Source organism: Erithacus rubecula, assembly GCF_903797595.1.
Source record: "Erithacus rubecula genome assembly, chromosome: 3".
NCBI lineage: Eukaryota > Metazoa > Chordata > Aves > Passeriformes > Muscicapidae > Erithacus > Erithacus rubecula.
In genome coordinates this window covers 64,528,871-64,554,435 of record NC_136689.1, presented here as the reverse complement: position 1 = coordinate 64,554,435, position 25,565 = coordinate 64,528,871, and the positions used below count along the sequence as shown (strand labels likewise).

Below are 25,565 nucleotides of genomic sequence, written 5' to 3'. Positions count from 1 at the left end.
GGCAACAGGTTCATCTTATGAATCCTGATTACGTTCCCAAACCATGCTGTGCACCTACCAAACTAAATGCCATATCTGTCCTTTACTTCGATGATAATTCTAATGTAATCTTGAAGAAATACAGGAATATGGTAGTAAGAGCTTGTGGATGTCACTGACAAACAGTCTTCACATGGACTCTGTGATGCTGCCATGAACTTTGACAAAACCCTCCCCATTTTCACGACCTTGGGATAAAAAGCATGTGATGAACCACCCTTCAGAAAACACCATGTATGTGCCTTGTGGGAGGAAGGGGTGTGGGGACCACCCCCCGGGGGTGGGAGCAAACTGCTGGACTTCTTACAGACTGACCCTACAGCACATTGGCTGCTCAGCTCAGCAGCAAAATGCCCACACACTTTATTGGGCTGGGATGGTGTTAATCTCACAGAGAAGCTTGGCCTGTAGCAGGTGCTTGGGTATGTGCTCCAGTTTTACCAGAGGAGCATTCAACTCCCAAAACAAATGAAGTCTCTTTTTGGGGGCAGGGAAGGAAGATGAGTGGGAGAGGCAGAGATGCTAAAGGAAGTGGTGTAAGCACTTCAGACTAGAGTGTACATCTCGTGCAAGATCCTTTTGGCCAGAAGGACCAGTTACTGCACCTAGACTGTTAGTCTTCTCCTGACATCTGTCATGACAGTAAGCATCTAAAATTGTGCCAAAGCAGATGTTTCAGTTCTCTTATGCTCCCAGCACTGTTTAACTCTGATCTTGCAAGTGTAAGATGGCTTGGCTGCACCCTGTGTTAGAAACACTACCATGAACTCAGACCCTGGCTCATTTTCCCAGTTCACCATCTGACTGAGCAATAAAAATTTATACACTTGTTCTTATGCAACTTCCTTCCACTCCCCATGTGGAGCTGCCTCATCTACTACCACTTGCCCAGGAAGGAAGTCAGGACACTTCTTCAGCTGTAATTCAGATGTAAAAGCTTAGGGGCCATTCATTCTCTAGCTGGACAGTTTGTTTACAGGAAGAATGTCAACAACATTTGCAATCTTTGCCTTTCAAGTCATGCAACTAACAAACTGGTATAAAGGATATGCAGCATAGAGCCATGGTTTGTCTAGCAGAAGCTAATAGCAAATTTTGATCAATATTAAACTTGTATTAAATGCACTTACCTCTACTTGCATTTAAAAGGCTTCTTGTAAATACAAGCTATAATTTATTGCACTTGTCACTGTATATTCATTGTGCTGTATCATTTATAGAAAGACTGCTTTTTTAAAAAGTTTTTATTTAGAAAAAATCTCAGTGTAAACAATTGTACCACTTTGATTTTATACAAGAAACTCATGAGATTGTGCTTCACTAGAAAGTTGTTAAAAACATAATAAAGGCTTCCTGAAAGGCAGAAGTACACACGTTGATCCAATACATCTGCCAGTACAACACTTAGCTTTCACTGTGGCTTTTTCACCTTCACACGTTTTCAGATTGAACAGAATGAAAAGTTCTGGACAGTGAAGTGAAGAACCAGGAGAAATTCACTAGTTTAAAAGTTCATTGATGCTTTGCCTTTTTTTTTAATTAAAAAAAAAAAGCAAACCAATTTACTCCATATGATGGACAAAACCCAGTATCTTGACAGATTAGTCAAATTAGCCTGTAGCAATCATCATTCCATGAGTTTCTGTGCACACGAGACAGCAGAATTCAGTCCTTGGTTTTTGCTGTTGCCTTTGTATCGTGACAGTCTCTGCAATGTAAATTCTTTGGCTTTCAGTTAAATCTAACATGGAACATCTTATGCACCAAAGAATAGATTCATATTATAATCCAAGACACCACAAAGTGTGTGGTCCTAGTATTCAAACTTATCAATGCTTACAGCTTGGAAAAACGTTAAGGCTCAAGAAGAGGGGAGGAACTATTTTACACTACTGCAGAAGAGCTGAATGGAAAAAATATTTAGCATTGTACTACTTGTTGTTCTCTAGGTACTCTGACTAAGGAGTAGGTCAGCACAATGTCTGGATTCAGGTGGGGGTAGGAAACACATCGTCAGCTCTGGAGTCTAACTGATCATTTACCATTAATGAAGCAGTTATAACAGCACCTATTTTTTCACTCTGGCTCTAGAGAAGTAGAGCATAGTTGTGCCTCTGGAGCTGGATGGCAGCAGCCTATGGAAATCCACCTAACACGTGTACACTATGGCCTCAGTAACATTCAGGCACATGTTACAGTACCATCACTTTTCATTATGGCTAGACCTCCCGTGCTGAGAGGATTAACAGGAAACAACCAGCTCATGGTGGCCTGGTATCTTCCAAAGGTGTGTGTGTTTTCAACCTTTCAGCAGCTATATTAAGACAAATAGGGATTAAGTACAATTCTAGAAGAAAAAATGACTCAACACAGCTGTAGCTTTTGCCTTTTGAGTAATGGTGAGCAGTTTGTAAGGATTACTTTTCAACCAAATCTAACTTGAAGACAAAAATATTCTACTGCTGTCCTTCAGTTGGTTTTCTTGACATTTTCTGGTCTCAAAGGAAACCATTTACATTTCATTCTGTGAATGCAGAAATGCAGTGCAACTACCAATGCTGAAAATACTCTTGATTTGCACAGTAACTACTTGTCAGCTTTCCTTCACACACAGAAAGGCCTGTTTCTAACACACACACAAGGGGAAGATACCAAAGATTTATACATTCAATTTCCTAGAAACAGAGAAACAAAAGAAGCCCCACCCCCCCAAATACACTATTTGAAAATTAGCAAAGATAAAAATCCCTCAGCTACTGTACAGAGACAGCCAGGGGCAGAGCATCCAGACTTTTATTACAATTCATCCCTTGCCTGACGCAGGACAAAGCTATGCAGTGATTCAAGGTCTCTCGTTCCGTTGTGCTCGCTGACTTTCTTTCCTCCTCGAAAAAGCAGCAGTGTAGGATAACCACGTACCTTCAAAAGACACACACACAAAATAAACTTGCTTGATTAACGTTCAAACTTGTATCCATCACTCATATTTACCTGATTCTGAAAAGCCATCAAACCCCTCTAAAACAGTAAGTCATTTTAATTTAAAAAACCAAACCCACAGCAGAACTTTCAATGCCAACCTGCAATTTCTGAACATTTTTTAAAAAATGGGGTAATACATGTTACTGTAGGCTTTGTAGCTCCAGCTCTGTCTTCAATTGTCTACCTAACAGCTCTTAAAAACATTTTTTTCTAGGAACAGAAATTGGGTACTGCAAGACAGCCTTGATGCCTTCAGAGAGAGAAGTTTCCTAAAATAGGGATTCATTCAGCTTGTCCAACAATGAAAATGATCTAGCCCTAACAAACAGTTCAGGAAAGAAACAGTGTCAGCAGGTGCCTCTTTTTGGCTAACAGAGACCACAGCTGCACTGTCAACAGGCATCTGGAGTCAGCAGCCAGTTGGGCTGCACACTGGATACTCCAACATCTGGTACACAATACTGTCCCTTCATTTCAGAACTTACACACTTACAGAAAACCTGTTGCAGACGTTACGTTCCACAGTGCAGTCCACTTCTGCTATCTTGACATCAGTCAAACCTGGAAATTGCTCTTTGGCAAGGTTCTCCCAGGTTGGAGCCAAGTTCTTACAGTGACCACACCTAGAAACAAAGGAGGGAGATTTGTTTAGCAGATACACTTCCCATTTTATCTCTACTGTCTTGCTGCAATTGCTGTAAGTTTAACTAGCAGCCTTTCCTATCTGCTAATGATTTGGCTCTCCAACTCCCTTGCACTATTATGTCAGTAAATGAGCTAAGAAAATAAGTGATTTTATATAAGTTAAGCACTGAAGTACTTTCTGGCCTTTGTTAGTCTTGCCTAGAATGGTATTCTAGATGTCAGTATACATTAACATTTTACACTACAGAGGAGTATGAAGCCAAAAAAAGACAAGCACAGAGAATATTTAACTGAAATAAAAGATCTCTTGGAAACAAAAATGCTTTCAGGAAGACACAGAATGTCTGTAGTATGGATTAATTTTTCAGGTAGTGTATGCCAGTTATGCTAAAGCTACGTAGCCCAAGTTTAATTAGTTAAATGAGATTTTAATTTCCCTATTAAATTTCTTCCAGTTCCTAATGGCCTCCTTGACCAATGCATAGTAAAGCGTTCATTTTGTTTATATTTTGAACTTGGCTTAGCCAAATTCCTAATGTGAACTCCTTACTGCCTTCAAGAATTCCCAAAGCACTTTAGACTTTAAAGCTGCATTGCTCATTCTGTTCTAACCCAGCTGCACCTTAATTGGGTTATTAAAACAGACCCATAATTGCCTCAAGGCTGGATCAGGGCATTTACAAAAATAATGAAAGATGTCTCAGTAGAAGTTTTCTTAATGCAAGCCAGTGTATATTTAAACTACCTTGTTAATACATAGGGACAGTATAAAAGCATTTCTGATCATGCACAAAACCTACTAGAACAGGATGATTTTGTGCTTACGATGCAAGTTAACATTAATATTTATCCAAAACTAACTGAAGGGCAGAACTAGGAAGCAACATAATAGCATTTGCTGAGCCCTACATAAGTTAATCCACTTGGAAGAGAATATGGTCATTTAAATGCAGAGCACTACAGGCAGTCACAAGCCTGACTTTCAGAGCCAAAACTAGGATACAAGCTACATAAATATAGGAAGCATTTTTCTAAATGGTGGCTTTCTGAGCATTGCAGCCAGGCAGCACACACTGGTGACTCCACACCCTGAAACCACTGCTTCTCAGCATACCATCCAACACTGATCCTATCTGTGAGATCCAGCAGCATCCCATGAGAATCTCAGGAGATGAAGACATGGTATTGTTAATAAAAGAAAATCCGAAAGGGAGTATTTCTTGATCTCAAACTCTCTCAGAAAAAGTTGCTCCAGGTAATGAACTAGTAGATATGCCAACAAGCCCTGAGTTCAGAAATCAGTCTGGAAGCTCTTGAGCACAGGTGTGAACTGAATTTCCCAGCTTGCAAAGTGGGGCAGAAGCAGCACAGGCACAGACTCAATCTAAGTCCCTCCCACAGCACAGAGGGGATAAAAGCAGTGAGGAAACAGCAGTAGATGATGAGGGGTGTGAGTGCTATGGACAGGGTATTTCTTAACCCAGTGGTGGCCCATACTTGCTCACATCCAAAAGCAGATCTTACAGATGGAAGAGAGCACAGAAATGGCTCTCAAGCAGCACAGTGAAAGAGCCTGCAGCACTGAGCTTAAGTGAAATGAAATGTTCCCAGGTAATTCTTGCCTACACTAAGAAACACAATCATGCCTACTGTCGAAGATAAACTACAATATTTTTGCAAATATCCTTTGTAATTGAGCTTTTTGTAATCCAAACAAAAGATCTTTTTATATTTTACATACTGTGTTAATGGAATGCTAGTGATTAAATCAGAGATTTATCTTTCACACAGTGAAATACAGCTTAATTTTAAATCTCTTCCCCTATACAGGGCTTCCTGCTGTTGGCTAAAAGACCAATAATGGATGAGCAAGATGGCATTCAAGTTTCATTAAATTCAGTAGAGGCACAAATAAGATGAATTCTATAAAACAGAGAGTGAACCATTAAACTTTCTCTCAGAAAGGGAACAGTAAGAAAAAAGGGGTTCTTCACATTTGTAATACTGAGGTCTTAACCCAGCTGCGCTCCCAGGCTCTGCTGGATATAGCAGGAATGGCAGATGCCAGACATTATTTCAATGCCTTCAATTGGGTATCTACACCTACACCATCTGCACTGGGTACTTCTATTTTGGGTCCCTCTAAGAACACACCACATGAACATAACACTCTTAAGAACATCTTAAAATTGTCACTTGTGCAAATTAGTTTTTTGTTATTTGAAGAGTAACAGGCAATTAATTATCCACAGGCTCAACAGTCTGTATCAAAACTCAGGTGCTCAAATGAGGCTTCCAGGCTAGGCTGGAGAGTGCCAGCATCCTCTTTCTTTCTCAGTGCTGAGGTATGGAGATATGCTCCCCTCATCTTACCCTAATCCAGGGATAGGAGCATACCTGCAAAGAAAGCTTCACTCTCCCTGTTACCCCAGCAGTACCTGGAGGCTGACACAGTAAAGATGCTCTGTCAACAAAGGCAGCTCAAGGGAGCTAAATAAGACTGAGCTATTTTTTTTTTGCTGCAACTCTTACCAACACACACATTCTTCAGCTAATTCACAGTTTAGATCAAGACAACAAATACAGTACTACAGCTCAAAGACCTACAGCAACCAATGCACTCACAGCTTAGAGCAGCAATAATCCTGAACAGCAGCAGCTGCAAACTTCTTACCATGGAGCGTAGAATTTAATAAAGGTGATCCCCCTAGCAATGGTTGCATCAAAGTCTTTTTCAGAGAGAGAGAGCACTGCAGCCTGTCCCTGGAAAGAAAGGGAAAAAAAAAAACAGAGAAAAAAAAAATCAAAATTTTTTGTACATACATCAGCCTAGTGAGCTTTACCTTCCTAAAAGGGAAACTGAAGTTGGAAAAGATAATGCTGTTGGTAATATAAACTAGAGTAGCAGCAGACCTGCCTTTTACTTCTCAGCTACTTTCCTTCCCTAGAGAGATACAAACAAAAGCATATTTTACACTGAATCTCATCCATAACTAGAAAAACAAAGCTTTCTGATTTTCAAAGGATTTGCCTGTATCCAAATTTTTAGTAATTGTGAAAAATCACCTTAATTTTAATATGTTATGTTTCAAGGAACAGCCCTTAGAGGAGTTGGCTTCAAGCAGCTAATGGCCAGCTGAGATTTTAATGAGGTTTTCAAGGCCTGTCTCAAGAGTGCTGATGTGATTTCAAGAGCTGTTCTCTCTGTTCTTTCTTCCCCTGCATTGCCTGCACTGAAAAAACTGTTACCAGAAACACAGATTTGCCTGTCAAGAGGACATCACAACACCACACTTGCATGGGTGCCAGGAAATGTTTCTACCCCTGATAATATCAGGAGCCAGGGAATGATGGGAGGAAAGCACATTGCTTACAGTCTCATATGAGAACACGGAGCTGAAACTTCATTTTTTGTGTGAGACCCTTAAGGGAGGGATTAAAACCAAAATAAACAAAATAAATGTACCTTATGCCTATGAAAGCTTCAAAATCAAATGAAAGCAAAAGAAAAACAAGATCACAGCTGACAGCATTATCAATTCTGTTTTAACCCCAATAAATTTTGTGAAGCCAAAAATAAATTTGGAAATCAAAATTATCCAGTACCTTTAAACATTTCTGTAAATAACTGTTAGTTCACAGAATTATTTCAATAAGCTGAAGTGTTATTACCTTTAAATAATTATTTAGAAATTAGAAATTATACTTTTATACTTTCTAATTATTAAATAATCAGAAATAATTAAGTAAAGCCAAAAGCAAGCACTGTGCTTCTACTCTGATTTTCCTAAATGGATATCTAAAACTGATGTTCCAAACATAATATACAATCCAAGATAGAAAATTTGAAAACATGATTAGCAACAACTTTCCCATGATTTGCACAGTAAAACTAATTTTCAAGATCTGTAGAATACTATCAGAATAGCAATGTGTACTATATAACCACAAAAATAAATTTAACATCAGATATCTCAATTTTAGCTTTGTCTGAAAAAGAGACATTTAATGTAATCACATAATCTGAGCATCTGCTGCTTACACTGCCTTAATCCACCTAGATCATTTTTTGAATTATTTTAGCCATGTCAGGCAGTAAAGAAATCTCACAGATGTAAAAGTACAGCTTCTGTAAAAGGGCTGGCAAGTACTTGGGCTACATAAGACATCCAAGTAGGGGCTTAACACTGGGACACAAATTTGGAGTGGCAACTCATTGTTTTGTTGCCTGTGGTACCAGCTGTGGTCAACTGATGGCAAATGGAGTCAGTGTTTGCTGGCTACAGGTGCTGGCCCCTTGTTTCAAAATCCATGAAAACAAAGAGTCAAGGGGTCTGAAGATAAAAGTTGTAAGGACAAGTCGAGTCCTACACTATGCCTACTATTATTTGGCAAAAAAAAAAAATCCCAACAATCCTTTCCTCCTTGTGTATGTGCTGGTGAACACAAGGCAGAAGTGGAAATTTGTGTCACATGTGGTTTGTGTTATTTCTATAAAAATAGAAAGACAACTAATTACTTTCTGGCATTGTACTAACACCAGCTCATTGGGATCTTCCAAATATAAGGTCAATTAAACAAATAAAAATTGAAGAGTATGAAAATGGCAAATCTATGTGGTCTGTAATGTTTGGTAAGCCACTTTATGCAAGATGGATAATGCTGCTGGAAAAGTCAGCTTGGAAAGGTAATATTCTCCTGTAAGAAGCTGCATACAAACTGCATTTATATTAGTAATGATGTTGCCTAATTACTAAAGTTCATTCTATATCACAAGGGATTGTAAATCCCAGTCCCTTATTTTATAGGAAAAAAGTATGTTCTGCACATTTCATGAAAAATTATGTTTGAAATCCATCCCTAATTTTTCAACTTCACCAATTTTTCATTCATCTCCAAGAAAAATGGCAGATGAAATGCCAAAGGGATTAGAAAAGACAGAAAACTATATGACATGAACTACAACTGTGCAAAAGTTATTTCTGCCAATTTCTTCACAACATAAGCCTACAGGTTGTAGCTCCTACAATCAAAATTGAAATAAGTCTCTAAACCACAAGTTTTCTTGTCACAGGGCACTTTACCTTGCCATATTGGTACTGGTCTTCATAATCCTTGTTCATTGTTTCTGCAGATAGATTTCTAAGTATAGAACTCTGGCTTATTCTCAGGGGCTTAGCAGTATGCACCATCCTCACAGGTTCAAGTGATAACCTTGCAAGAAATGTTCATCTCTATAGTGGTGAAATATGCTGTCATACAGACCCAGGTGCCACCAGTTCCATGGGCCAAAAAGACCCCATTTACACCTGTATCTAAATAACTTATTGAAACCATAAAATAGGAAACAATTTTTTTTCCTTCTCCAATTCATCAGATTAGTAACAGTATCTCTAGGATTTATGAGCTGATTCCACTTGTTAATTATTCAAAAAAGTAACCAGGGAAGTATTTGGTACAGTTTACATCCAGAAATTCTCAAGCTATTAGAGAAACACATGGAAGACTCAGGTTGCTAAAACAGTCTGAACACCTTACATTGCTGCAGAGTGCAGGAGCACTTACCTCAACATGGGTGGGCTCTGCAGGTGGCTGTGGGGCTTCAACAAGTTTATCTGCTGGTGGCTCTTTCTCAGAGCTCTGTAGTTGGGAATCCACGTATTCTTTTAAGGAATCAAAATCCCTCTTCCCTTTGTACTGGTCACCCTGCAAATAGCAAATAGTTTGTGCAACCTTCTATATGCAGTTGATGTAGCAAATAAATAATTACTAGCCAAACATAAGATTGCCAAGTGTAAGCATATAAATAATAAATATGATTATCTTATTCTTAAACTTCTCTATCACATTCTATTCACTCCATGTCTTCAGCTTTTCCCGTAGATTCTTCAGTACCCAAAGGGAACAATCTAAAATTTCCTTGAAATGAAAGGTATTTTAGAAATGTAGAAGAAAATCTTTGGCACTTTTCTACTTCAACCTTCTGGTTTCACCCTCGTCAGCTTTCTCAAAATTTTATTTTTTTGAATCTAACTCTACAATGAAGAAAAATAAAATACCCGCTGTGGTTTGTGTGTGGTCTCTGTTACCCTGTGAGCTCTACACACTGCTTTGACAGGACTGAAAACCTTAACTTGCATGTCTCTGGACTATACAGACATTCCTCTGGCCTACACACTTGCCACAAATCCTTGGAAAACCCAAATAGTAAGGCAATGCACCCTGGGCACCTAAGTTCATCTGGAAGCTAGAGATGACAGCCTGCTGCAGGGCAGACATTTCCAATGGCACCACTCTCACAAAGGTCTAATCCTGCACATAAAGCAGTCAGCCAGCCAGATCTTTGAGAGGCCACAGTTTACCTTGGATGCTTCTCCATATTTCAGGTACTTTCCAAATCTTGAGAACAAGACAATCAAGAGATTGTCAAAACAAGATATCAGAGCACTTGTGAGCAGCTTTAAGTCTCAAGTCCACTGTTGGCCCTCTCCAATCTGGCTCCTGCATGATTGCCCTCAGGGCTGTCTGTGAGAATTAGTACTAATTTTCCTGTTCAGAAGAGATATCATATCTTTGAGGCATTACATATCCATTTTGAATAGAATTCTTTAGACATGGTTCCATGTGGTGTGGGCTGCAAGATGCAATCTCGCAGACGACTCTTTAAGAAACAACATACAATCTTCCATACATTAGAAGGAAGAACAGACACCTCTTCAACTTTCCTTTATCACTGGAAGTCTTTCTACACATTTTCCTTCCTTTGTAGTTGATAATGTTTTCTGTAACTACTGCCCCTTTCCTGGCACTCGGTATCATTCCCTAAGGAGCAAGAAGCCCGTACCTGACTGGTATGTCAGTTTCTCTTTAGAGTGCCACAAGCAGCAGCCACTAAACTGTTTTGAGTAGCAAAACTTAATGTTTCTGATACTGTAAATGTTCAAAAGGAAGTGCAAAATTAATGGGAGAAAATCCCCTCTTCCTTCCTCCCTGCCCAGAACTTATCAGGTATGAGCTAGAAGTATAGTCCTGGGTTCTCTTGCAGGCCTGTTTTTAATATCCATTGAATATATTTAACTAAACTTGAAATTGCAAAATATAGTGTAAATAACACTATAATTTATAATATGTTTGTTTACTGCTGTTCATGTATGTGGTGTTTATAAATATCTTATCTCCTCATAATTTCAGAATATTTTACTTCTCTGAATTGCTGCAAGGAAAAATGTCAACTGGGCTCACAAGATTCTCACTTGCAGTGCCATGTGAAATGTTCAGCTTTATATAAGAAGGAAAATTTGCATCTCTAGACATCACTCAGCAGTTGGGCACCACTAAGAGATGAGAACCTTCTAATACATATTGTGAAAATTACATACTTCACTATTATTTCTATTTCAGTTATATTTTTGTGTTCCATACAAAGAAAAATACTATGATAAAGTAAGCCCATAATTCTCTCACACAGCAGCATAACTGGAGATAATGCATACAGATTTATGAACATTATATCACTTGTTTGCAAAGCACAGAAAACAGAAACCTTTAACATTTATCTGTGGACAAAGTCTACCTTTTCTAGTACCCAAATGAACCTCCAACATCTTTTCTCTCACAAGCAGACTTTTGTATATGCCCACTTGATTTTTTTTTCTAGAATGTAAGCATAATCCAAATATTATTTGAAGAAAATGAAATTCAGAGAAAAATTTGCTGGAGACTCACCTTTTCACCATTCCTAAACCAGAGGAGTGTGGGATAACCACGAACTTGGGTTTCAGAGCAGACTTCATAATGCTGGGTACAGTCAACCTACATTTTGGGAATAAAACCCAAAACTATTCAGTGCCTAAAATAAGCATACAATAAGCATCACAGCCTCCCTTATTTAAAATCTCAGAAAATTACAGGAACAAGCAATACAAGGCTTGGGAAAACTCAGTACCAAGTACTGTCTTGAGAATGATTATGTCTGCATTCCAACTAGTGGCTTAGATGTATAATTGGAAGACTCTGTGTGCATTTGAATTATTTATTTTTTTAAAGGCGGGATCGGGGAGGTAAAACTAGAAGGCAATAGTAGCAGTTACAAAGAACAATGAAGACATAATTAAATATTTCAATTAAAAAGTGCTTGGTATTCTCAGCTAATAAAATCAATGCATGGACAATGAGACACAAAACACTAATGTGAGAGAGCTTTAAAGTGAAGACATACTGGTACACCCATTTTTTAAAAGACTACTCTTTAAAGACTCCAGAAGGCATGTCAACAGCTAGCAAGTGAACTGTATTCCAAGGGAAGCTCCAAGTGCACAGCAACCTTCAATTCCAACATGTCACAAACCAGTCTGTAAAGTTACTAGTTTATAAGCTTTTCACTGAAGATCAATTTTAAAGATTAAACAGTGTTAAAACACTATTCCCCCAGATTAGATGAAGGTCATGGTTCAACCTTCTTAGAAACAGTTGTGTTTCCTGTTTACTTACAGACTTAAAATCTTAGCCAAGACATGCTTCAAGAGATATTTCACAAGCTATACAGTTACATAAAATTGTCTAGGCATCAAGACAAATCTTGATGGAGTTATTAAATAGCAACTCACAGTAATACAAACTGCAAACACCACAAAGAACTGATTAAAACAAAAATTTTTGAAATTTATCATTTTTTTTCCTTTGGGTACCAGAGAATGGTAACTTCAAAAAGATACTTAAGCAACAATTTCATAAGACAGCAAACTAGGGTATCAAAAAGTACAGAGAGATTGAAATGTCAGAAGCTTTTTTTTTCCTTTGAATCTCAGATAGAATCTAACTTTATATCCACCAGGTCTGAAAAAATATATATGCATTTGTGTGTCTTCTCTGAAGTTCAACTCTGCTTATATAAATATATATGTCTGTCTCCTCTAAAGTTCAATTCTACTGGCCTGTGCTATACATATACACCATACATTAATTAACAGATTTTGAAAGCTTGTAAAAAAAAAAAAAAAAGGTCAAGCTCATCCCTCCTACTAAAAGAGCTGAAAGTGCTGTGAGGCCAGAGGCAGGGGAGACAGCAGAGGAGAGTCCCTCTGCAGGACTGACAACACTGCTGCCATGCAGCATTTGAGATGTGGAGAGTGGAACCACTGTGAAAGCTCAGGGACGTGGAAGTTGAGCCCAGTCTGATTTCTACTGTTGGCAGAGAGAGAGATTCCCATCATGAGCCACCTGGACTTAGGTATGGGTCAGCAAGTAAAGCCAGTAACTGCAATTGCCAGACCACCTCCATACCTCTGCACAGAAGTCACTCCACGTACAAGTAACAAGCTCCCATGGTAAATACACCACAGAACCTGGTTATCAACCCTAAGGGAAATAGTAAAGCAGGACAAGATATCAATTTTTAAGGTCTAAGACCCTCTGAAACCTTTTAAAAGTTTTATGGGGAAAAAGAGGAAAAAAACAAAACCAACAAAGAAATTACTAATCATAAATACCCAGTGGGGCTAAAGCTTGCTAAGGAATCCACTGCTGCAAAGAACAAATTACAAGTCACTTTCCCACTCAAAATAAATACTGAAGGCTATCAAGTTCTGACAAAGCAAATGAATAATAAAAAACAAGTCTCAAAATACTACTCCCTGCATCTGAAGTACCAGACTTATTCCCAGCTCTCTGAAAGGCAGAGAAGCAGCTTTGTTTACAACAAGGTTTTGGTTAAAATGGGGGAGGGTCCTGTTAACTGTGGATGAGTGAGAAAAAAAAAAGACTATCTCAAAATCAAAATACAAACCATGACTATAAAAGTATTTAAGAGGTGACAAACAAAAAAACTGTTATTTGCAAATCATAGCACAAAAGGCATGATTCTTGGCTGAAACATATGTTGACACAAACCATATTTTCAGACTAAGAGCGCTTCACCTACCTTACCAATCTTAACAGTTTCTGAATGCTCAAAGGCTTGAGCCAGCTGTTCCCAGGTTGGGGCCAAAGCCTTGCAGTGACCACACCAAGGGGCAAAGAACTTGATGAAGTGATTGCCTTTTAGGTAAAAAAAAAAAAAAAAAAAGGGAAAAAAATTATTTAGCTCATTTGGAATGAACTTGGCTGCAATTAAAGCCTAGGGACTAATCTCAGGCTGCAAATTTATCATGGTATTTCCTGAGTTAAAGATAGGAAACACTGTGAATCAAAGGCCAGGACAAAATACTTCAGCAATTAGGTTTTCAATACCGTATGCAGTCCCACTGTGCTGCCAAATTTCCTGAAAATCCAAACAGCTTCACAATCTCATGCCAACATATTAAAACTGATACTTTTAACCTAACCATTTACCTTAGTGTTTAATTCTACCATGTTAATCAGTTGCCCTGTTACAGAGTAGAAAGAACTACCAAAGAATATATGTTGCTAACAGCATAAATTGAATTATTAAACTTCAACTTCATGCAATGGCGTTTCCTAAGAAATGCTTAAGACCATGAATTACCTGAAAAGTGTCATTCAGTTTTCCATTCTTCTTTTTCAGCTCTGCACTTTGAATTTTCATGTCAACTACTCAGAAATTTCTGCCTTTAGTAGGTGTTTGTGGCATTTTTTGCAGAGAAGAGTCTCTGTGCTATCTCCTACTAATGTTTAGTTTAGAAGCATGTATTATTGATTGCAAAGTACCAGAATATGCAATTTATTTCAATTAAGATTAATTAATTCAAATTGCTGCACATTTTTGCACAGATCAAGGCAAGGCTCCATAAAATGAAATAAAAATGAACTTAATTAAAATAAGGGGAAAACATTAATTTGCAGGAAATACCAGCAACTGGAGAAAAGCCCTTTTTAGGAGAATCATTCATAACCCTTTGAAGACTGCTTTGGGGCTAGTATATTAATTACTAGTTTGAAGGCTTGTCCATGAAGGAAGGTCAGAGGAAAAGCAGTACAAAATAACCAGGAAACAAACTGCAGTAATAGTGTACCCTAACTTGACTGGTCTGCATGTGGAAGACTTTCAAACTGATTGACATGCTCTGTGTTGGTCAAGTAAACTGCAGAATTAAATTCCCCACTAATTAATAAGAACACTAGTCAAAATCAGCTATTCTTTACCAGGTACTCTGACATAGTCTTCTCAATAGAAAGCAATATAATTTCTTTTTCTCCCAGAGCAGCAAAAAGGTAAAAGGAGGCTATTTATGAACAGAAGTCAAACTTGCTCGTGTAACTGCTAAGCCTCATTAAATGAAATTTAAATTTAAGCACTGAACTTGTCGTAACTGAAGTCAAGAGAGGACAACAGATTTATAGATGATCATAAACCTGCTTAACATCAAATATGACCATGAGAACATCTCCTCTATGAAGACCAATGGATACATAATAAAAACACTAAAATATTTACAATGCACTGAACTTTACAGTCTGAGAAGGTAGTTAAGTTTACAAATGCTTAGCATATAGCTGATGGCTTAGAGGAAAATTAATTGAGAATTTTGATTGAATTCCACATTAAGCCAGACATGCTGGGAAATTTTAAGCTAGCTGCACAAAATGCTGTTTTACACATGGAAATATTTCTAATGAGCTAATGGTTACTTTAAAATGTGCTAGTTTAACTTCCCTTGTGACATCAAATGGACAAACATTTAATTTAATTTAGCCTTTTTTGGATAACAGATGGAGAAAGTACGATCCTCTGTTGTCATGCCAGTTCAAGTTTGTATTCTAAGACTTTGCTCATTGTCTAAAAAAGCATCATATGAGGGGTGAAATTTCCCATATTAGGAAATTTCCTGGCACTAATTTTAAAGCTTCCAGACAAAATATTTTTTGAAGTAGCCAAACAGACAAAGTGTTTTGCCCACATTAAATTCTGGAGGAAGGAAGCTAAACAATATCAAATAAAGGGCCAGATTGGAGTGGGATGGGGGCTGGAAGGAGGAAGCAGGTGGATTCTGGATTCTCATCCAGAATAACAGCCTGGGAGCCAGCACCTAGGCAAGAGGAAATAGGACATGCAAAAACACAAAGTGGCAAGGCTGTGACTTGAGAAAGGAACTTGGGAAAAGAGACAATTTACTTTAGCAAGCCCCAATAGATTCTTCCCTGGGGTTAGGAGCTATAATTTTACTGCCTTCTGAGTGCTGTACTTCAACTTTCTCATAGTCTGCAATATGTAATTCAACTAGTGCATTTTTACATAGTTTGCAATTTAATCCTCTTTCACTAGGTATTACTGGAAAATAAAAGTGGGAAGAAATTACCCTGAAAACTGACATTTGTGGTGCAGGTTTCCCACTACTAATGTTTCTGTAACCAAGTTACCTTCTGCTATGTGCATCTTGAAATTTTCTGCTGAGAGTTCATACATTCCTTGCTTAGGTTCAGGGGCTTTTGGTGGTTCCACATCAGATTCTGGATCCTATTCACAAGAAAAAATAACTTTTATTTCTCTTCTACAGCAAATACACAACATTTGCTTCCTGTATCACACCATTCTGTGATAGTGCCATAGACTCTGAAATCCTAAATTCCTAAAGCAATGTCCATATTTAGCTTGATTTAGGTACCTTATGTTTCCTAAAACACAACTACTTGAAAGCAAAAGGTGAAAAGGACTGCCCCATAAGAGAATTACCAGACTCTGTGGAATACCAGTCTTTCACTGTGCTGTAGTATAGTCAAAGGGCACAGAAATTGCTGTAGCATTCATTGCATCACCATATATTAACAAGATTGAATTATATAACAGTGCCTCCAGAGCATCACACATCAGCCATAACTGCCATCACACCCATTTCAGTGGTCTCTGGGCTATTTAAAAATAGTGCTAAAGCTATTTTCTGCTCCCCTAGTGCCAGAAGGAACATTGTCTGCCTAATGGCTCCATGAAGACAGCAACAACAGGAATAAACACCTAATATATAAAACTTTCAAGAAACTCATGAGTGTTTCAGCAAAAGCAGGTGAATACTTTCTAGACTCTAAACCTAGAGCTGAAAATAATTTTTTAGGAACTTCAAAGTGCATTTCTTAAAATAATTTAGCATTTAATGTTAAATTATTAAAAATACCATTTTTATTGAAGTGTAATCACATTCTAACTGTGGTTGAGCAATCACTAATGCTTTCTTCTTGATTAGAAACAGCAATCACAAATTTAATTTTGGGCAAGGCTTGGCTCTTGTATGTGAATGATACCCCTAAACATAAGGATTCTCCTAGTGATGATATTAGCTTATCTTACTTAACTGATCATTTTAAACCTTTTCTTTAGGCCACAATATTATCAGAAAGTAACTCAGCTAAAGGTGGCACCCATGTTTTAAGAGGTAATTAAGCCAAACACAAATGCAATTTATAATGTATTAGAGCTAAATTGCTTTTCTTGCTCTGGAAACGTTATGGCCTACAGGTGTCAAATGAATTGACAGCAAGGACTGTATCTTAAAATGTAGAATGTACAATCATTAAAACTGCATTATGTACTGTAATTTTAAAAGCAGGAAACAGAGAGGAGGTCACAGGATGACAGTTTTAATTACTACTTGGACTTACATGTAAGCTGTTTCAGATTGATACTGCAACCTGATTTTTATTCTCAGGAACAGATTTCCTCCTGGAAATTGAAACCTAACTTAAAGAAATGATAGATAAGTGAGCCTGCAGAAAGGAGTATGTCCTTTTCACTTACAGATGGTTCCTCATTTAGTTTCTCCAACATCCAGTTTTCCAGTGCCTGGAAGTCCCTAGGGCCTTGGTATTTCAGAGGTTCTTGTCCTGGTTTAAGCAACTTTATCCTAAGGAGTCAAAATGTAGAGAAGAGTGAGGCAAAAATTTTCACACAGGAAACATTCTCAGAAAGATAATGTGCTTTGCTAATCCATGGTAATGCAGCTCAGGCTGCAGTAACAGCTCTCTTGACTATTAGCATCATCATCAGGCACCCCTCTCAGATTAAAGTGTTGTGGCTAGAAGTTAGGACCCTTTTTCATGCACACATAAGCTTTCAGAAGATTTTAAAATGAAAAAATAAGACACACAATCAGCATAGTGTAATATGACTTTGATAATAAGAAATAGAAATCTCTATGAATCTTATTTCAGTTTGTCAGAGCATAAAATTTCTTTCATTTACCTCTCTCCATCACCAAAAAAAAAAGAGAAAAAGAAAAATCTAGTGCTTATTTTCTCAGGAATTTCTTTCTCACCTTTTGTTCCCTGACTGCTGTTGTAGCATAGGGCTTCTCATGTGGTATTAAACTGATTAAAAACACACTGAGACAAGACAATAGGACAAGAAGATAAGTGACTGCTTGTAGGCATCCAGACTTCATGATTGTAATGTTCAATAATCCCTATCAAAACTTTTCCATAGACTACATAAAGCTTCTACTACTAAATTTTAAGTTAAAATTTGAAGTATATTTAATAGAGGTGTGATACTGGATTCTGACCTAGTCTTATTTTTTAAAGCAAATCAGTGTTTCAATTACTACTGTCACCTAGCCCTCAGTTCTCCTTGCCAAGCTGTCATTTCATACTGCTTCTTTAGTTTCTTGAAATGTTTTTTTTCTCTCTCTTCTTGTTCCACAGTTGGAAGAAATGAACACATGAAAGAGTTGAAAAAACACATAATGCAAATATATTCAAAAGAGATAGGAGCTCCCACTGTCATTTCTGTTCAAGGTATTCTTGAATGTTCCTTGTAATGATAGAAAGTCAGAATAATAAGGAAGTAAAAAAAAAATGAAAAAGAAAAACATCTAAAACACACCTCCTGGCAACACTTTTGAAAAGTAACCAAACAAATTCAGCTAACATCTTAAAACAAGCTAGCTGCACCTTTATTTTCTGCAAACAAGGGTAAGTTTTTTCTAGTTCAGTTGTGAAAGTATTTATTTTGCAGAATCAAATAATCCTGAGACAACTGTGATAGGAAGTGCAGGGACCTGCTCAGCCACTGTCTCTGAGGGGGATGAAAAGGGGATGCAGCCTTTCCTTTGACAGGTGTTTGGAAACACAGTGTAGGGATCAGCACATCCTGGACTTGTGACAATACCTCTGCCTGAGGAAGCTTTGAAATTTCCCTAGCTGGAGGTTTTTAGAAAAAATCTAATTCAAAATTGACTCAGATAGGAAGAGAGCTGACACCATGAATTCCCCTTCACTGCTATATTTCTATACCTAGCAGATGACTGCCTTATTATTTTTAACTTTTCAAACAGATAAAAGCAAGCACTAACTATTCCTATATATTCAATGACCTTAAAAAGGAAGGAGGGGAAAAAGACCCTCTGGCAATTACACATCCATTGATTTTTTTTTCCCTATTCAAAACTCTCTGTCATTCTATTTTAAGAGGAACAGCACCACAATATAATCTATGCAAATGTGTAACGACAACCAATGCTTCCCTTTGCTCACTTCTGGAGATATGAAAGCAGAACTGTAATATTCATTCTCTCTTGGTATTTGTAGTGGAAGAAGACACACACTGCCCTTAAGGACAATTCCTATCTCAACAAGGACTATGCTATTTATAACTCTCAACTTCTACTCAGTCACACTCATCTGCGTCCAAGTGGGTACAGCCAGGAGCAAATGAAAAGTTCAGACTGTTGCTGGGGTTGGCAAAAACACCAGACAAAGTGAGCAAAGGGAAGGAAACTGAAAAATACAGGCTGTGGAAGGGCTACAGATTACTACAATCTCCACTTATCCCCACTAAGATGAGCAATTAATAAAGTAGTTGAAAGGATCCCATCTATATTTTCAAGAAGCTTTAAAGAAGACAAGAGTGAAAAATAAATCCTTTTGTGCCTTTTCAAGCAGTTTAAAAGGGAACACATGTCTAACCCAAAGGCACTGACCTTTCATAGATACTCCAGACCATGTTCTGCCTACCAAAGCTGAGGCAGTACGACATATATTCCCGACAACAGCATAAGCATAGCAACCTTAAAATACTAAATCAATATAAGCAAATTCAGCTAGAAAAAAGTCCACACAATATCACTATGCTAGGTGATATGATTAATTTACTGCTTTATGAACACTAAGTTCACTAGAAATCTAAGAGACCACTTATAATGCAATAATGAAGGGTGCAGTGTACTGACAAACTTGTGGCAAGTTACTTTTAAAAGTAGTGTTTATAGAAACCAGCTCTGTCATACATATCACAGCTGCACAATGTACTGTTGCTTCAGCAAGAGATACTCCCAGAAAAAAGAGCAGGAGAATTCTGGACTTCTGTTAAACACAGCCGCCTCCCAAGACATAAAACAGCTTCTTGAAAGAAAAAAAAAAAAAAAAAGCACAAGAGTACTATGTATCACATGATACTTGGCAACATGGTAAAAAGGTTTCAAATGAATGCAGCAGGTCCAAAAGGCTACAAAGAAACCCAGCAAAAACACAGCTTAGAAGTTGCTTCAAGAAATTGGCAGAGGATCACGGAAAACTGAAAAACAGGAGCAGACATCTTTCGATACTTACGTTGGGTATCCTCGCACACCAAATTCAGAGCACAGTGGAAGATCCACAGTACAATCCACTTTAACAACATAGACCTGTGGGTTTTCCATGTTGTTGTATTTATCTCCCAAATCGTTCCAAGTTGGCTGGAGGCGCTGACAATGTCCACACCTGTGACAGAAGCAATAAGATACTGTTTAATAGCTGCTCACACTTAGAGGGGAATGAATGAGCCCATGGAAAAGTCATATGCCGAAGGGTGATTTTGATAAATTAAACAAATTTTTAAATCAAAAGTTAAATAAGTTACATCAGAAATCTTCCATACTCAAGCACTGTTACACTAAGCAACAGCAAATGCAATTAAGAACTGCAGCATGCTGCAAACACATCTCATGTAAAAATCACCAAGATTTGAGAACCTCTTGCTACTTCCCTTTTACAGTACAAATCCTATTAATACCCCCTAAACTTAAGGCTATTAATCAAAAAACTGTCAGTCTTCCAGCTTTCTAGAAAAATCCTGCAAGGTTGCCTGGCTTTCTTTACATTCTACATTTCTGAATTCCATTGTTTGGGGGTTTTTTGTTTTTTTTGTTTGTTTTTTTTTTTTTTTTTAAGAAGATAATAGTTTCTAGTCTCTTTGTGATGCCACTTGTACTTGAATGCTTCACAGGAATTGTAACACACAAGCCAAGAAACATCACAACTGATTTCACAACACGGTTTCCTAAAATTCTGATGACCCTTGTGGGTCCCTTCCAATTCAGAATAATCTGTGAAAATCCTCCCATCCTATGCTCTGCCCCAGCAGGACACCAACTCTTTATATCTGCATACACACAGAAAACTGGCCTTATACAGTTCCCACAAAAGTATCTTCCCAGAAGCAAAAAAATAGCTATTATTATTCTCACTGTTTTCCTAGTCTTTCAAGTTATTGTAGCAGTAGTATATTCCTCAAAGTATGATGGAAACTTTTAAGGAACAGATTTTCTTTTTATTTTTAATGGCTGCTTTGGCCAACCCTCCAAGACACCTAAAAAATACAAAGCTGGAGTAACAGAAAACATTCTCAGACTGACAGTATGAAAGCAGTTATTGCTTGGCATGACCTACAACATCTACTTTGTCAGTAACAATTAAATCACCATTAGGACTTTGGAGAATTTTGGTCTGACTTAATATAGTTTCCCTCATATGAATGATTTTGAGTACACTTGTAGAAAAGTTGCATGGATTCACACCTTTCTAGGTATCCTGAGATCATTAAGAGAAAAAAAAAAACAACAACAACAAAAAAAAAAAAAAAAAAAAAAAAAAAAACACCAAAAAAAACCCACAAAAACCTTGATATTTACTTTAAGATAAAGATTTTTTTTCTGATCTTAGTAAAGTCCTGTAACAATCAGGCACAGTGGGTCACACATAGCTGAATACAACCTCCTATGTGGTCTTATTCTGAATTGTCCTGGTGAAGGGATACAGTGTGCTATTATCAAAATCAAATATCCTTCAAATATTTAACTTCTGACTGAAATCCCTCCACAGTCAATCCTACACAGAACTTGAATTAAGGGGAGGATTTTAGATACCCTGATCCCTTCCCCTAGTGGATGCAGTGATTTGAAACACCAAATGAATACTGGCTGGTGTTAGAGAACAGAGCATGGAAAACTAGGTAAGAGAATCCCAATTAATTAACCTCCTGTATTTTAAGCACAATAGAGCTGCCTAGTCCCTACTTAACACTGTGATCTTTGCTATACACACCCCTTCCCTTCCTTCTTATGGAAGCTAAAACTGAGAATAAAGCAGGGAAAATGTTCCTATCTGAAATCAGTAGCTGAATAGTTAGTCATTCCAGTTTGAAAAAAACCCCAAACCACTATTATATAGAAGGAAATACATGACAGCCCTGAAAATGCTTTTTCTGAAGTTTCCATGGAAATATATATATAAAATTAAGGAGAGTAAAATCAAAGAGCAAGACCATGCAATAACACAATTCCCTCAGCCCCATGCGTCTACACAGTCCTTCACTGCTCCTACTCTACAACACATTGTGGGGCTGGAGGAGCTGCTGGGGACAGTGGAGACCTGGTTGTCAATGATGAGTTCTGCTTTTTTGTCCCTACATGGGCTAGAAAGTTGTGAGCATCCACAATGTCCACAAGCACAAATGAAGATCCAAAAGAGACTAGCACAGATGTTTCTGGGGACCACTAGCAGAGCTTGAGCTCTGCAGCCAGCAAGGGCAGCTCCACAGCAAGATAGAGCTCAAATCCTTAGCCAATTAAAAACATAGACATGGATAGTGGTATAAGCATCCCAGGACCAGTCTTGCTTCACACAGAAGAATTCAACTGAAGTAAAATCCAGTCAACAGAGTTTGATTCAACAATGAACTCTGGTGATCAATTCTGCTGCAGCTGTGGACTTGCCAGGTTTACCAAGAAAGAACATAGGTTGAAAAAAGCCATAAGAGTCAAAATAATGAAGTGAAACTACTCGGTTGAGATTTCCTCCTGCTAAGGAACCAGAAGAACCTCACTCCTCTGTAGAAATGCAACTGGCATGGCAAACAACTTAAGAATACTTTGTGCCACCATGAAAGTAACGTGTTCTGTCCCCAAGTGTATCTAGCAAGTGAGACAGACTTCTGAGCAAAAACCTTATGACATCTGATGGCAAATGACTTGGAATGCTCTCTTCACGGAGTATCCTGCCGTCTTTGAAAATGTAGGACCTCATGCATACCACCACTGTTTCTGAGCCAGGCCCTCAGCAACATTTGTTTCAAGAATCTGGAAGAGAAGGGTGGAGTTGGCTCTAATCCAGCTCTCACTGGTAGCATCGATGATGCAACATTAGCAGCACCCACATAAATCTAAAAGACCATCCCAGCTGAAGGTTGGACTGTTTGCTGTTTGCCTTGGAACTACAGACAACATTCTGTGGGAAGCATTAGATTAGCACAACACCTCAGAACAGGGCAAGAGGCTCTAGCATAGACTCCAGGAGTATCAGGCTGCCCCCCTCTCACACTGACAATAAAACTACTGGTGTGTATAAGCACCTCTCTCAGGCACTTGGATGAACTTTTTCTGCTCTCCCCTTGGACCTGATACCTGGCCTTGCTGCTGCCTGTCAAGAGCCACACATCCAGACCAAGGGCCCTGAAGCCAAGACCCAGAGATCTGGAGGAGATTTGCTAGGGATGAGGAGAACATCCAGAGAAGCTGCAACAAATCTGGTAAACAACACACTTCCTTCACACTTAAGTTGGGCAGAGATCCTCAGGTCTCCCAAGGGCACCATGTGATCCAAATCTTCAAGATCCCTCTGATCTGCAGTGAGGATGTGCAGCATATACAGGATTCTGCAACAGCCCTTTTGGCAGAGGGTCTCCTACAAACAGTGTCTTGAGATAAGAGAAAGCTCATCTGTTTTTAGGGATGCCTGTGAAACAGTCACTCAAAGTTTGGACAGACACAGGTATCATCACCTGAGTACAGAAGAGAACAGAAGCACTCCTGCTCTGCACGGGCACTTCTCAGGCCTTACTGCACTCACAGGCAAAAGTCCTTCACCAGCAAGTCAGGCATCCTCCACTTTTGTGATCTTCAGAGAACAAAGGCATCTGCTCTTTTGAGCTTTTACACAGCATTTTCACATGGCATAAATAAGTCAATGTTAATAACAAAAAAAAAGTTTTCAAAGGAAATGCTTTCCTGCTATGGATTTCAAAGGCTCTCACATGCTTAAATGGCACCATGTAGCAATGGATAACTTTGGATCAAAACACAACTTTTGCACATTGTTCCCTTAACTTTATTTTATCTAGATTAAAGAAAACTTGGGAGAAAAAAAAAAAAAAAAGTAAAAAAGAACCCTAACAATAGAACTCCCAATAAGATCTACTGGATATCAGTAACATAAAAAAAGGGTAGGAGAAGAGGCAAAGAAAAGAATATGAACAAGCACGAGGAAAGTACTGTCCTCTTGACTAGGAATATCCAGTAAAGCACAGTTCTGTCATTCTCGTGCCAAAAGTACCAGCCCAGGACAAAAGCCCAGCGGGTCTCTTGCAAACTCCAGAACTCTCCAGCTGTCCTACGGCTACCTGTGGCCTCGGGGACACGGCACGGTGGTTAACACCGCAAGCTCACCCTTAAATTTCGTGACTGCAAAGAGAACACAGATTCTGCAATGCAAGCATCTGCGAGCTCGGGCTGGGGGGCACAGGGCAGGGAATGACCCAAGCTGCAGCTGAGAGACGCGCAGGAGCGACTGCCCCGCAGCCCGGGTGGGATGGACCTGATGATCCCAGAGATCTTTTCCAGCCCAGCCCAGCCCGTGTCCATGTGGCGGGGGGGCGGCCGAGGCCCGGGCCAGGCACACGCGGGGTCCCGCTCCCCTCCGGCCCTTCCCGCTCCCGTCCCGGCCCTGCCCCGCCGCTCCCGCTCCGGCCCCGCGGCCTCCCCGCGGCGGGCCCGGCCGGCGCCTCCCGCCGCCACGTCAACGCGGAGAGGCGGGCGGAGAGCGCGGGCCGGCCGGGCCCGCCGCGCTCGGGCAGTACCCACCACGGGGCGAAGAACATGACGAAGTGCGGGGCGGCGGCGGCGCCGTGCCGCAGCATCTCCGCGCTGTAGAGGTGCCGCCCGTGCGGGTCCCCCGCCGCCTCCGGGCCCGGGCCCGGCTCCGGCTCGGCCCGCGCCGGGCGGCCGCAGAGCACGGGGCCGAGCACGGCCAGCGACAGGACGCGGCACCAGGCCGGGCCGGAGCGGAGCGGAGCCATGGCAGCGCCGGAGAGCGAGCGGGCAGAGCCCCGAGCCCCGGGCCCCGCCGCCCCCGCCCCGCCCCGCCCCGCCCGCGGCCCCCGCCCCCGCCCGCCTCCCGCCCGAGCCTCCCCTGCACCGCGCCGCGCCGCCCAAGCGCCGCTCCGACAGCACAACGCTGCTGTTTTGTCACGTCGTTCATTAATTAAATTGCTCTATACATCCATAGCAAATTTAAAAATAATTGCAGCTTTTATTTATTTATTTATTTATTTATTTTTTTAATGTACAAACATGCTCATTTCTGGAAACTCTTAATTTTATAAAAGCATTAAGATGTTATTTAAATACCAAATAATATCTATTTTTATGTTATATTTTCATTATACAGATCCATGCATCTATATGAGAATTTTTTAAAAATAGCAATTTTTGCACCTTTTTTTTACACAAACTCATTTTTGGAAATAAATACTTTCATAAAGTCCTTAAAATATTATTTCTTAAACACACAGTATCTGTTTTACATTATATATTAATTATATTAGCATTATATATTAATCATATTGATCAATGGATTTATATTAAATTTTAATTTTTTTTTTTTTTTGCTATATATTTACACATGCAGACATACTGCAATGAAGC

The 25,565-nt window shown here is 39.2% G+C and overlaps 2 protein-coding genes across 3 annotated transcripts in view; one reads left to right on the top strand and one right to left on the bottom strand.

Moving 5' to 3' along the window:
- Window positions 1-2,958, top strand: part of BMP6 (bone morphogenetic protein 6) — an 89,001-nt gene extending 86,043 nt beyond the window's left edge. Inside the window, exon 7 of the mRNA XM_079299886.1 lies at window positions 9-2,958. Within this exon, the coding sequence (XP_079156012.1) occupies window positions 9-158 (150 nt within the window). The 3' untranslated portion in view covers window positions 159-2,958. The remainder of the gene's footprint in view (window positions 1-8) is intronic.
- Window positions 1,583-25,000, bottom strand: TXNDC5 (thioredoxin domain containing 5). Of its 2 annotated transcripts, none has more exons than XM_079299887.1 (10): window positions 24,723-25,000; window positions 20,158-20,307; window positions 17,351-17,456; window positions 15,982-16,078; window positions 13,586-13,701; window positions 11,392-11,478; window positions 9,232-9,372; window positions 6,341-6,429; window positions 3,515-3,644; window positions 1,583-2,958 (listed from the first exon to the last, which is right to left on the bottom strand). In XM_079299887.1, the coding sequence occupies exons 1-10, from the start codon at window positions 24,935-24,937 to the stop codon at window positions 2,836-2,838; spliced, it is 1,254 nt and encodes a 417-aa protein (XP_079156013.1). In that variant the 5' UTR covers window positions 24,938-25,000; the 3' UTR covers window positions 1,583-2,835. The 2 variants fall into 2 exon arrangements, with proteins under 2 accessions (XP_079156013.1, XP_079156014.1); XM_079299888.1 differs by having other exon boundaries at window positions 6,341-6,423.
- Window positions 25,001-25,565: the final 565 nt, after the last annotated feature.

Coding starts and splice junctions, on each gene's coding strand:
- TXNDC5 (XM_079299887.1), bottom strand. CDS start 24,937: ATGGCTCCGCTCCGCTCCGGCCCGGCCTGGTGCCGCGTCCTGTCGCTG. Junction 20,308..24,722: donor GTCATGTTCTTCGCCCCGTG/GTGGGTACTGCC, acceptor CTTCTGTCACAG/GTGTGGACATTGTCAGCGCC. Junction 13,702..15,981: donor CAAGATGCACATAGCAGAAG/GTAACTTGGTTA, acceptor TTTACCTAAAAG/GCAATCACTTCATCAAGTTC.